Genomic DNA, 13,074 nt, shown 5'->3' on the forward strand with positions numbered 1-13,074 from the left:
CCATTCCCCCAAACCATCAGTAAAATGCCTGTTCCTCTGACCATCAAAAGAGTGCCTGTTCCTCCAACCAGCTGAAGTGTGCCCATTACCCAAACCATCAATAAAATGCCTGTTCCTCTGACCATCAGAAGAGTGCCTGGTCCCCCAACCAGCTGAAGTGTGCCCATTCCCCCAAACCATTGGTAAAATGCCTGTTCCTCTGACCATCAGAAGAGTGCCTGTTCTCCCAACCAACTGAAGTGTGCCCATTCCCTCAAACCATCAGTAAAATGCCTGTTCCTCTGACCATCAGAAGAGTGCCTGTTCCGCCAACCAGCTGAAGTGTGCCCATTACCCAACCCATCAATAAAATGCCTGTTCCTCTGACCATCAGAAGAGTGCCTGGTCCCCCAATCAGCTGAAGTGTGCCCATTCCCCCAAACCATCAGTAAAATGCTTGTCCCTCTGACCATCAGAAGTGTGCCTGTTCCGCCAACCAGCTGAAGTGTGCCCATTCCCCCAAACCACCAGTATAATGCCTGTTCCTCTGACCATCAGAAGAGTGCCTGGTCCCCCAATCAGCTGAAGTGTGCCCATTCCCCCAAACCATCAGTAAAATGCTTGTCCCTCTGACCATCAGAAGTGTGCCTGGTCCCCCAACCAGCTGAAGTGTGCCCATTCCCCAAACTATCACTAAAATGCCCGTTCCTCTGAGCATCAAAAGAGTGCCTGGTCCCCCAACCAGCTGAAGTGTGCCCATTCCCCAAACCATCAATAAAATGCCTGTTCCTCTGACCATCAGAAAAGTGCATGTTCCCCAACCAACTGACGTGTGCCCATTCCCCCAAACCATCACTAAAATGCCTGTTCCTTTGACAATCAGAAGAGTGTCTGGTCTCCCAACCAACTGAAGTGTGCCCATTCCCCCAAACCATCAGTAAAATGCCTGTTCCTCTGACCATCAGAAGAGTGCCTTTCCCCCCAACCAGCTGAAGTGTGCCCATTCCCCCAAACCACCAGTATAATGCCTGTTCCTCTGACCATCAGAAGAGTGTCTGGTCCCCCAACCAGCTGAAGTGTGCCCATTCCCCCAAACCACCAGTATAATGCCTGTTCCTCTGACCATCAGAAGAGTGTCTGGTCCCCCAACCAGCTGAAGTGTGCCCATTCCCCCAAACCACCAGTATAATGCCTGTTCCTCTGACCATCAGAAGAGTGTCTGGTCCCCCAACCAGCTGAAGTGTGCCCATTCCCCCAAACCATCAGTATAATGCCTGTTCCTCTGACTATCAGATGAGTGCTCATTCCCCCAGCCAGCTTAAGTTTTCCCATTCCTCCAAACCGGCAGTATCATGCCCATTCTCCTGACCAGCAGAAGAGTGCCCATTCCTGAACCAGGTGAAGAATAGTCTGTCTCTTGACAGTAGAAGCATGCCAATTTCTTGAACAGAAGTATGCCCAAGAGTGCCCAAGAGTTTTGCTATTCCCTGGCAAATAGAAGTATGCTTATTTCCACAGTTAGCAAAAGGTGCCTGTTCCCTGACCAGCAGATATGTGCCTGTTCCCTGACCAGCAGATATGTGCCTGTTCCCTGACCAGCAGATATGTGCCTGTTCCCTGACCAGCAGATATGTGCCTGTTCCCTGACCAGCAGATATGTGCCTGTTCCCTGACCAGCAGTTATGTGCCTGTTCCCTGATTGGAGGAACTGTGTTCATTCCAAAACCAGAGATAGTTTGTCCATTCTCTAACAAACAGAGGTGTTCCCATTCCAAAACCAGCAAATTGTGCCAGTTCCTAGGTCAGAAGGAAGTAAGCCAAATAACTTACCAAAATAAATGCTCATCCTCTGACCCACCTCAGTTCCTGTCAAGTACAACAGTTATCTCTGAGCTTCTCACACAGAGGTTTCTTTCAGGGTTCTGTAGATAATTGTATAATTAACAATACAATTCTCACCTCAGCTCTCAGATTGTACAGCCTGGAACCTCAAGTCCCACAGTGAGACAAGTATTCCAGGTTCCTGTAGAGTATTGTTTAATTTATAATATAATTCTCACCTCAGATCCCAGTGTACAGCATGGAGTCACTTACCCATATGTGTATACCACATTTCTGAAGATTAGTTCATTATTCATAGTATAAGTTTAGCTTCTTCATTGAAAAGCCCACATCTCCAATTCCCCAACCAATAAGCATCACTCCAAAATCCTGTAGATTGTTGTATACATTGTAATACAATTCTCACCTCAGCTCCTTCAGGGTACAGTTGGGATCTCTGAGTCCCTCACACAGAAGTTTTATTCCTGAGTCTTCTAGATCATTTCTTGATAAATCCAGTTTTCTGAGAGATTGGTTAGTGATAAGAACAGAGCAGAGATCATCACAACATAAAGAAGTCAGATAACAATACCGGAGTCTGCAGAGACAAGAGGAGATACACACAGATATGTGGTATAAGATTATTACTAACTGAATTATTGGAGGGATAAGAAACCACAAATAAATGTTTTTAGATTGATACATTTTTACACTCAATATATGTACAATGACAAAATATAAAATGTGTAGCAGCCTCCTAGTTACACTAGGGGAAGTTAGATCCCTGATGGTTAGACAGGAGCTGTCAGTAGCTCCGGTGCAATAGCCTGAGAAGGGAAAATTGGGTCAGGGCTGAGAGATTCTGCAGGTCAGCCTCTCTGGAATTTCCCCCTTCCCAAGGTTTTCGTAGGAAGGCCTTGGGGACAGTGGGTGGATTTTGAGGAGTGGCTGGCTGCGCTTCTTTAGGGACCTCAGCCAATCCCCAACAGGAGGTTGGAAGGGGGCTGGGCTTTTTAAAAGGTGTTGGAGCCTGCTCAGTCAGGGGTAGAGGAGAAGTGGAGGTGGAGTGGAGTAGAGGAGAGATGTGAGGCTTGTGGAGGAAATCTGCCAGAAGGCCTGCTGGGATGGGGAAAACTACCTACATACTGCTGGGTGGAAGAGGAGTTCATCTGGGGTGGCACAGTGGCTAAATGGTTAGCATTTCTGCCTGGCAGTACTAGGGTCACTGGTTCAAATCCCAACCATGGCACCACCTGCCTGGAGTTTGCAAGTTCTCCCTGTGCTTGTCTGGGTACTCTGGTTTCCTCCCACACTCCAAAGACATGTTGGTAGGTTGATTAGCTCCTGTCTAAATTGTCCCTAGTATGTATATGTATGAATGCAAGTTAGGGACCTTAGATTGTACACCCCTTGAGGGTTAGGGACTGATGTGAATGTACAATATATATGTAAAGTGCTGTGTAAATTGACAGTGCTATATAAGTACCTGAAATAAATAAACAGGTGTTGCTGTCAAGCACTCCAAAAGAGACGGTGTGTGAATAGTTCAGGAAGTTTTGTCCTCAATATTTTGGTTCCCTTGGGCATCCTATACATCCCTTTAAAACAAAACCAAAGCTCAAGGTCTGATTTCCTGTCTGAGGATGAAAGGTGTGTGAAAATGCTAATGGACTGGCTGTGCAGGACTAAAGAGGGACCCACACAAAAATTCATTACCAACCTCCAAGGGGGTAGTGCTGCAAATGCAATCCAAGTTTTATCTTCCAGATACACCCAGAGAAGTGAAAGATTGAGTTTGTGCAGTCTTATGCAAATTTGATGCGTTATTGGAACACCTACTGTATGCAAACTATAGTATATAGGAAGAACAAATATAGTAATAGTAAGGACAGGAGTGCTGTCTCACAAATGTCTAAATACCGAGCTTTGTTGGACCCCAGAACCCATAGTACATGTCCATGTCTTCTACTGGGCCCTGGTGATGGACCTGATTACAACAAACTCTAGTTTCTGAAGAATAATTGTCTGAGCTGTAAGCACACTAATGTATATCAATTATACTTTATTTTAATATTTTTTTTTATTATTTTAATATCCAATTTTTTTACACTTTTTATTGTATTTAATTTTTTGATGTAATTATTTATGTGGTAGAATTAATTTTAGATTTTTTTGTTTAATTATACCCTCTTATTCATTGTTCCAGAGAGGGAATATTGTGTATTCCATTGATTGCCATGTATATCCATTATGTACACTAGATGGCAGTAAGGATGTGCATTCTTTTTATGTATATTTTGTTGATTTGGAGTAGTGACCTTTTTTAACCTGATCTTGATGAATAGATTCATTATACATATTTTTATATTATCCACAAATTACTTACCACATGTGATTTGGCCATCTTATGTGGATCTGTCCATTCCATATGGATTTGGCCATTGTGCATGTTTCTTTTCATTCTCATATTGAGGCTTGGTTTCTATACTGGTCTTTTCCGGTATTATATACTGATGGACGGGATTGTCAAATTGAGGCTTGGATTCAGTTCCTGTATGGACCTGGTCACTCTATGTGGTCTCATTTCCTACGTGAATCTGGACATTTTTTATAGATTTGGCCATTTTAAATATCTCTCTATGATCTATATTCAGGTTGGGTTTTACAAACTGGTTTCTTATGGTATTACTGAACAGTAGATGGAATTGTTAAATCGAGGCTTGGATTTAATTCATGTGTTATCTACTTCCGGTGATCAGTTTGGGTTGGTTGTGCTCCAAATTGAGGCTTGGATATCCTCTAAGCGTGGTGGCAGAGGGTGGCTCCGTATCCCCTAGAGGATGTCTTTTGATGACGAAACTCGTCGGGCAGAGCCTCCCTCTGACCTCATTGCGCTGGCGGCCATCTTGGAAACTGTCTATTTGAATGCTTTTAACTGTTCTACAGCTTGTAAGTAGAATTTCATTTGTGCAAATATAGAAGTTTTTGATATGTATTGCACTATGAGAGGCATTTTTTTATCATGATCTCATTTGACATTGCATCTTGAGTTCACATTTGAGTTGGAGGTTTGGTATATCCCTGTTCCGGGTATGACACGGAGAGCCTGTTAGTGCTCTATATCACAATGCTGGTTGGGACCCCTTATAATTAAGGGGTCTCCATTTCTGGTAAGCCTCCATTTAATTATTTGATGGTGGTACACACTCCGGTGACCATTTGAAGGAAGATTATCTGCATTGCACCTACAGTATTATCACTGATTGTGGAGTTTTTATCTTTATATGGACTTTACTATGTCTATATGGACAATAAGTTATTGTTTTGTTGTTTTGACCCTATTTCACAGTTCTTTATGTGTACTTGGGGTTAGCATATTTTGCACAGTATTATTTAATTTTTCATTTTTGATTGCCTTTCAAAGGTAAGAGGGTCTTCATAGTGCATATGTATGTTGTATGATATCCAAAGGTTGATTTGCCCATATTTCACAGTTCTTTATGTACACTTGTGATTAGTGTATTTTGAACAGTTTTAACTTATTTTTTTATTTTTGATCACCTTTCAAGGTATGGAGGGTCTTCATAGTGCATATGTAGGTTGTATAACATGTAATGGTTCACATAGTGCAGTACCCATTCCAACTGAGCATTTGTAATCCACTGGTTTGCAGTGACTTTTTTGTAGTCTTTTGTTGTAGCCAGGGGGATCTCAAGATGGACGCCTAGATATGCTGGTATCTCTGGCTGGTGTCCCACCTGCAGCTGCTGATTTGTCCACTTGCAGGTGGCACTACTTGCTTTCTTACTATATACAGTATATTGCTCATCCTCTTTATTTGCCCCTATGGAGGAGCACTGGCCATAAAGTGGGAACATCCCTCACCCTGAACCTGAATTTTTGGATGTCCAGTGCTGGAGTTCATGGGATCCATGTGGTGATGTGGATTGCCTGGGGACACTTCTCTGGTGGACTCTGTGTGGGCTGCTAGCAAACAGCAACTTCTTATTTATGACCTCTGGGTCTACCATACATAGAGAGGATTATTAATTTACTAAATTCTTCCCTGAAGAAGAAATGATTTTCTGAAACATGTGGGGATATATATTGGAAGACTACACCTCGACTGACCAAGCTACATTCCATTCAGCAGTTTTTCATTGGTGTGTCTTTGTATCTCAGGGTATATGTTCTCTGTATCGTTATTGGATTGTATACAATCTAATGATTCACACTGTTCATATGATTTTATTGACCTATATGATTCCCCTTCTTTTATAAACAAGATATGTTTACAAATAGAGATTGACGTTTGTCTTTTTAACTCTACTCCATATAAATGTTTTTGCCTTTATAGTTTCAGGGGGATTTTCTGCTATTGTTCTTTAGTCCTACCTATGCTGTAAACACCTGTAGAACATCAAAAAAATGTAGGCACTGTTGATCCACTCTGGTTGCTCCAGGCACCAGCAGGTAGGATAAGAGCAGACATTTTACTGTCATGAGCAGGAACATGGCATACAGAGTCTCTATTAGGAGCCACCTGTTGAACAGCAAAGGGACACTTGTAGACTGATGGGCCATTCTGGTTGCTCTAGACAATGGCAGGCAGGATGAGAGTAATGGCAGTGGGCATTTCTTTAGTCTTAGCAGGTACATACTGAGCATAGTCTTTAGTACAGGCCATCTGGGGAGCAGCATAAAGACTTTTGGATAAGCCCGGCATGGTTGCTATGGGCAACAACAATAGCAACAGTTCTTTAACACACAGCAGCAATCACAATCCTGGTAGTACAGTACACTCCACTTTCCCACCAAGCACCGTGGCACTTTCCACTGGCTTGTTGGTTGCCAGTTGTTAGGGGGCAACAGCCATACAGGTAACTATAGGAGATCCCAAAATAGCAAGCCCCCACATTTATCACTACCCCCTTAGGGGTTGCAAAGTATTTGGGTCCCCTAATAGTCCTGTACAGCCAGGCAACATGCATTTTTACAGACTTGCATTCAGGAGTCAATAACTAGTCCTTGAGCATTGTTTCTGATGTTTTATTAGGGGAATAAAACATGGATGGGGTAAGGGGTGTACGGGATGCCCAAAGGTAGTGGCAACAGAGGACAATCTCCCTGAACTATGTACAAGTCTCTTTATCAGCAAAAACAGAGTCCTTGTTGGAGAGCAAGCCAGCATCTCCGGTTGTACCACCTCAGACCCTAGATTCTCCTTAATCCAGCAGCTCTGGGTGAATCCCTGGGCTGGAGATCCAGTGCCTATCATTTTAAATAATGTAACAGTCCCAGGCAGCAGCTAATCCACTTTCCCAGCAGAGTGTTCCTTCCCCTATGGGGCCCAGGGGGTGCATGTTTATTCACTCAGTCTTTCTCCTGTGTTGCTGATGGGTTGGTGGCTGCTACCAAGCCTTCTAGTTGGGCCACTCCTTTCCTGTTTTGCAGGTGGTCCTCGCTCTGTGGGCCGTTGAAGTCCTACGATTTCCTCCTTCCAAGGTCCCTGCTTGGAGGTGAGCCCCTTCCCATCTGAGCCCCTTCCCAGGCTCTTCTCTCCAGCCTCACTTCTCCATCTTCCACCTGAATTTTCCTCTCCTGCAGAGGTTCTGACACTTTTTAGGGTTAATCTTGGTCACACTATCCAGCCTCTTGCCTGTGGATTGGCCAAGTACCCTTAATCATGCAAATCTAGGCCTTTTCCACCCCTCTTCCTGAAAGTTCCAGCCATTTCTGGAAGGGTGGGAGGGTCCAGAAGCCCTGATTTGTAGAGCCTCCCAGCCTGCACTGACACTGAACCCACAGAAATTCTGGCTCACTCACTACCATAAGCCAAAAATAAATTTGCCTCACACTTCCACCACCTAGTGGGTGCTACAGATACTCAGCAAAATATTACACAAACACATGTCCCTTCATAGTAGGCCACATCTGAGGAACAAGTGACAAGGTACTTTCCTCCAGAAATAACAATTACAGTGGAGTATGTTAGAGACACAATGCAGAAAAAATATACAGTCAGCATTGTATCAGGTGGAGTAAGCCACATTTTGAGAGAGACACACATCATGCAGTGTTTCATCCTACAAATCTACATCTAGGAGTAAAATCACACAGAAAATGGAAGAAATATTGTAGACACCATTTCAGCTATTGTAGTAGGCTACATTTTAAGCTTGGCACAAAGTATGCAGCTGCTCAAGCCAAATAAATACATTGTACAATAAAGACTATATATTTCACACTGTATTAAATAAACAATATTGTGCACACTACATAGGTATTCATTCTACCATTTTTGTGGGCCTTATTGCCAAAACCACATCCCAATTCAGCAGTTGAGCAACGAAATCAATTTAAATTGTATATTTTTTGAAAATTCCACACAGCATACAAAATATTTTTACAGTTGATTTTAGGCTTCATTAGTGAAGGCTTCATTTCCGAATTACAATAGTAACGAATCCAAAATAAAATAACAAAATTTAACTAAAATTTGAATACAAAAAGAAAAGAATAGAACATAAAGGAATAGAATAGAAAAACAATAGAATAGAATACAAAGAAGAATAGAAAATAATGGAATAGAAAAGAACAGAATAAATTAGAATAGAAAATAGTAGAATAGAAAAAAAAATAGAATAAAATATAATGGTCTTCTGAAATTTGAATAGAATAAATTTGAATTTCAAATAGAATAAATTCAAATTTTGAATAGAATAGAAAATAAAATAGAATAGGGTAGAGAGAACAATAGATTAGAATAGAATAAAAAAAGAATATAACTATCTTACAAAATTTTAATTTTGAATAGAATAGAAAATAAAATAGAATAGGGTAGAAAGAACAATAGATTAGAATAGAATAAAAAAGAATATAACTGTCTTACAAAATTTTAATTTTGAATAGAATACATTCAAATTTGAATAGAATAGAACTGAAAAAAACTATACACTACACAACAATAGAATATAACTGTCTTACAAAATTTGAATAGAATAATTTTGAATAGATTAGATTAATAGAATAGATAGAATAGAAAATAGACCGGAATAGAAAAGAAGAGAATAGAAAAAACAATAGAATAGACTTCAATAGAGTAGAATAACATAGAAAGAATATACCTGTCTTCAGAAATTCAAATAGATTAGAAAATAAGAGAATATAATAGAATAGAACGGTCTTCAAAAACTAAAATGTTTCTAATTCAATCTAATTGAATCAAATCAAATTTGAAACCGAATTCCAAATTAAACAAAACAATTTTAAAAATGAATAAAAATGAAATAAGACTTTTTTCTCCATTCTGCACATGTCTAATTTATATATTTAAAAACGGTATACTTTATAAAAGTATTATGCCACAATCAGCATTGATAATAATTCTACAATTTTGTGTAAATCACATTAGCTAAAGAAAATCCCATTATTCTTTGGTGGAATCCAAAAAAAGTATAAAATGGTTTTGTAATTTTTGTGAGATGTAAGATGATGCACATAGCACACACAGTACTTCTACAAGGTCTCTTAGACATTGTTGGGTAAATCACATCCCCATTTAGCTTTGTAGCATACAAAAAAACACCAAGCAGCTTGGAATAATAATCAAAATGGAAGAAATTTGGTACATACTGCATGAGGGTCATTTTAACAACTTTCTAGGAAGCTTTTTTTAATAAAGCACTTATCTTAAGGCAGCTTTTAATGAAAAAAGACTATTTTCCATACTGCAAAGAAGTATAGCAAAATGTTTTAGTCTGTATATTGAAAATCAGACATGAATTAGCTCAAGGTTTGGTCTGAACACAAGTTTGGGCTGACCTTTGGCTGTTTAGGTGTTTGTCCACATACTGGACTTTTTGCTCGGTGGGAGGTAAACATCTGTTTGTTTTTTTTTAAAACACATACAGAAGAAAGATTCTTAAGACATCTGTAGATATTATTCTGAATACAATGTGACATATCCAGTGCATGCTAACTGGCACAGCTGGCCACCAAACCTGTTATAATTACATTTTAGGCAACATATAATTTAGCCAAGTACAGGTAGCTTACAAAACATTAAGTAGTTCCAGAGGGCAGAACCCCAAGACATACTATGCAGGCGCCAGTGCCACTTGTAGAACCTTCCTGTATGTGGCAGGAATGGGCAAAAAGAGCAAACAAAAAAATCAAACAAAAAAAAAGGGGTGGAGGGGGGGTGGATGGCATGGTAAAGGACAGAGGGTCAAGGCAAAAAGGGAAGGTGGAGAATGTGCAATGTCTGGGTTTCCCAGGGAGCGGAGTAACCCTTTACTTCACTGTATTTTCTAAAAAGGCTCACATACGTTTGTGATCCAATGATGTCTCAGTATTCAAAAGAACAGGTGAATTCCGTCCAATATAACCATGTTGTGTGGCAGTATTCTGTGAGATGGTTGGCTGATGCTATAAGCAGGTTGATAGGTGGTGCAGTCACCTGCTTCCAGTACAATGGAGTGCAAGCTTTCTACACATTTTATACGTGCAATAATAAGGAATATTTATATTGTTTCATCAACATCGATGTCAGATGCAGCAGAAAAGCCTATGCTTCTGATTGCATGTGTATGTCAGTCGATTTATAAATCCAGTGGCGGACTTGTGCCTAAAAATCAGTAAGCATTGGACAGTACCAGAAAATGTGAAGCATAGTGCCCTCCGCCTCCCCATGCTGCCAACACAGTGGTGAGCTCTGGGGGAACAATCTGTGAAGGGCCGCTGGTATCATCTAGTTACAATTTTATAGCCTGTCTTCTGAATTGTACAGGATATAGAAGCTTTATGTGTCATATGAAGACTTATTTTGCTTTGTTATTCAGAAAAGGTTGTGTGCAGCTCTTGTTCTCATTTAGCTAGATAATTCAAGGCAGGGGGGTTGGCTAGGTGAGACAGAACCTGATATGAATGAGCCAAGCCTTGAGATATCGATTCTGCAGACAGACATTAGTTCCTAAATTCAGTAAGAGATCTGCAAAAAACTGGACTTTACCTAGTTATGGATCAAGAGATATCTGAGTTGCATCATCTTTCAAAGTGGAAGTGGGGGCTCGAATATATTTTGTATAATAGTGAGTGACCGCCACTGTTCCTCCTGCCAAAAAATGTCCCACTTGGAATCAATGCTTTGGAAGAATGACAACAAACGCTCCATCTTAAACTCCCGGTTCAAAGTGGAGAGGTTTAATTATAGGGGTCATAAAAGAGGGGCATGGATCTGACAAAATTAAGCCCATAAGGGCCTTCACCACATGCGAAGTTACCCCAATTGTCAGATGTTCAGGCAGGGTGCAAGAGATATGTTGAGGAAGCCAGGATAGGCCTCCTAGTAGATAACTCAAGAAGGACTGTTCTAGTTGTATCCACCTCTTGTCTGAATAAGGCTAGCACTTGTGAACATCTGGTAGCCCTGTCCTACCTACACTCTTGGATCTAGTCATAAGCTGGTAATTAAACCTATGGGCTTTGCTGGCCCATAGAAAATTCCCAAACTCACTCCAGAGCTGCTTTAGGAAAGCACCTGGAATATAATTCAAGAGTGTGTGGATCAAACACAAGAGCCGAGGGAGCCCCGTCATTTTCAATGTGGTATTTCTGCTAAACCAGAATTGCAGATTCATGGACCAGTTTGTGATGTCTTTCCTAACCCATGCCAAAAAGTCAGGAATTTTGCTGAAAAAATATCAGCTGTTTCTGCAGCGAGAAAACCCCCAGGTATTTGAGGTGGTGTGGGGCCCAAATAAATGGAAAGTGTGTCTTTAGGACCTACACTGTAGGCCAGGGTAAAGTTACATTTAACACCTTCAATTTTTGGAGGTTGTTCTTAATATTAGAGAGCTTGCTGTACCTCTGGATCTCCTGCAGTAGGTTTGGACGGGATGTAAGTGGAGAACAAGAAAAAACAAAAGGTCGTCAGCATAAGTCGCCACCTCATGTTCTCCCAGCTTTGTCACAACACCAGTAATGTCAGGGTCCTTCCTTATCCTGCACAGGAACGGTTCCAGTGACAAAAATAAAAATATGCAGAGATAGGGGACATCCCTGTCTTGTCATTGCTCAGATCAAAGAAATCAGATTGTGTGGCATTTACTTTCACTGATGCTGTAAAACCGGAGTATATTGCTGCCCCTCTGAGGGCTCTGAGGAAGAGGCGGTGTCCTCGAAATGCGTTAGCCAGTTGGTCATCCAGGGTTCCATCGTATGGACTCAGATGCTGTTTGGATTAAACATTTTGTTCAGTGTGATATGCCTGTGTTTGTTATGTCCATTGTGAGTATGATACTTACTTTTTTCTCTCAATAAATGCTTTTAAATGATAATGCACTAGGCTGGTGTGCCCTCTTTTTGTTTTTTCATTTGCATTTGATGGTGTCAATGGTCCTAGTCTTTGGCCTTCCAGAGTGGCACAAAACCGACCTGATCTTGAAGATATTCTTAGATATCAAAGTCAACAGCCTATTTGCTAGGATCTTAGTGAACAATTTCAGATCCATATTAAGCAATCATAACAGCAATTACTGGTCCAAAGAGTATCTGTTGGGAATGTCTCCCCATCCAGTATAGAGTTGAAGCCTTGAAGAAGGGGTTGTGGCATGATTTGTGAAAAATGTTACAATATACCAAGGTGCAGCTATCCGGTTCAGGGGCCTTATTGGGGTGAGTGTCCATCATCGCCCATTGCCATTCTTCCACAGTAATAGGTGTACCTAGATAAAGGCTATCCTTGTTCTTTAATTGGGGAAGACCCGACTCGGCCAATTAGCAATTAACACCCTGTAATCAGTTCAGAGAGGAGAGTGTACTGATGGAAGAAGCTGCATTATAGAGATCCCTATAATCGTATAATTGTAGTCGCTGTGTGTTTTGCTATAGCTGCATGAGTATGGACCATGCCTTCCCTCTCTGAATCTATATGTGGGATGTAAGAGAGAGTTCTCAGCTCTGAGAGTGCATGTGCTAGTAATCACTCAAGATTATTGCCCCATTCGTAGAACCACTTATGGACTTTAGTGAAGGTTTGCCTAACCTTATGTAAGAGGACTTCATTCAATCTATCATGTACAGTAGCAGCTGAAGTTCAACAAAGGTCAAGTGTGCCTGCGATGTCTTCTGGGTAGTTTAACCTCCCTAGCAGTATGATTATGTCCATATTTCTGTGCTCAAAGCGGTACATTTTTTTGCATGGAAATATGTTGTTTTTTATTGTAGGCCTGTAATTTTTAGGAATAATTCACTGAAATCTGTCCGAACAAG

The 13,074-nt window shown here is 40.9% G+C and overlaps 2 protein-coding genes across 2 annotated transcripts in view; both read right to left on the minus strand.

The window, feature by feature from the left end:
* LOC149438024 (NACHT, LRR and PYD domains-containing protein 3-like) overlaps positions 1–2,117 on the minus strand; it is a 56,745-nt gene extending 54,628 nt beyond the window's left edge. The window contains exon 1 of the mRNA XM_089660317.1: positions 2,074–2,117. Coding sequence (XP_089516443.1) covers positions 2,074–2,117 — 44 coding nt within the window. The remainder of the gene's footprint in view (positions 1–2,073) is intronic.
* Positions 2,118–2,223: 106 nt separating this feature from the next.
* The window catches only part of LOC149438025 (NACHT, LRR and PYD domains-containing protein 3-like), a 131,036-nt gene continuing 120,185 nt past the window's right edge, over positions 2,224–13,074 (minus strand). Inside the window, exon 9 of the mRNA XM_089660318.1 lies at positions 2,224–2,398. Coding sequence (XP_089516444.1) covers positions 2,224–2,398 — 175 coding nt within the window. The remainder of the gene's footprint in view (positions 2,399–13,074) is intronic.

This window comes from Staurois parvus, unplaced genomic scaffold (genome assembly GCF_062004578.1).
Source record: "Staurois parvus isolate SC_StPar_1 unplaced genomic scaffold, SC_StPar_1.0 ptg001224l, whole genome shotgun sequence".
NCBI lineage: Eukaryota > Metazoa > Chordata > Amphibia > Anura > Ranidae > Staurois > Staurois parvus.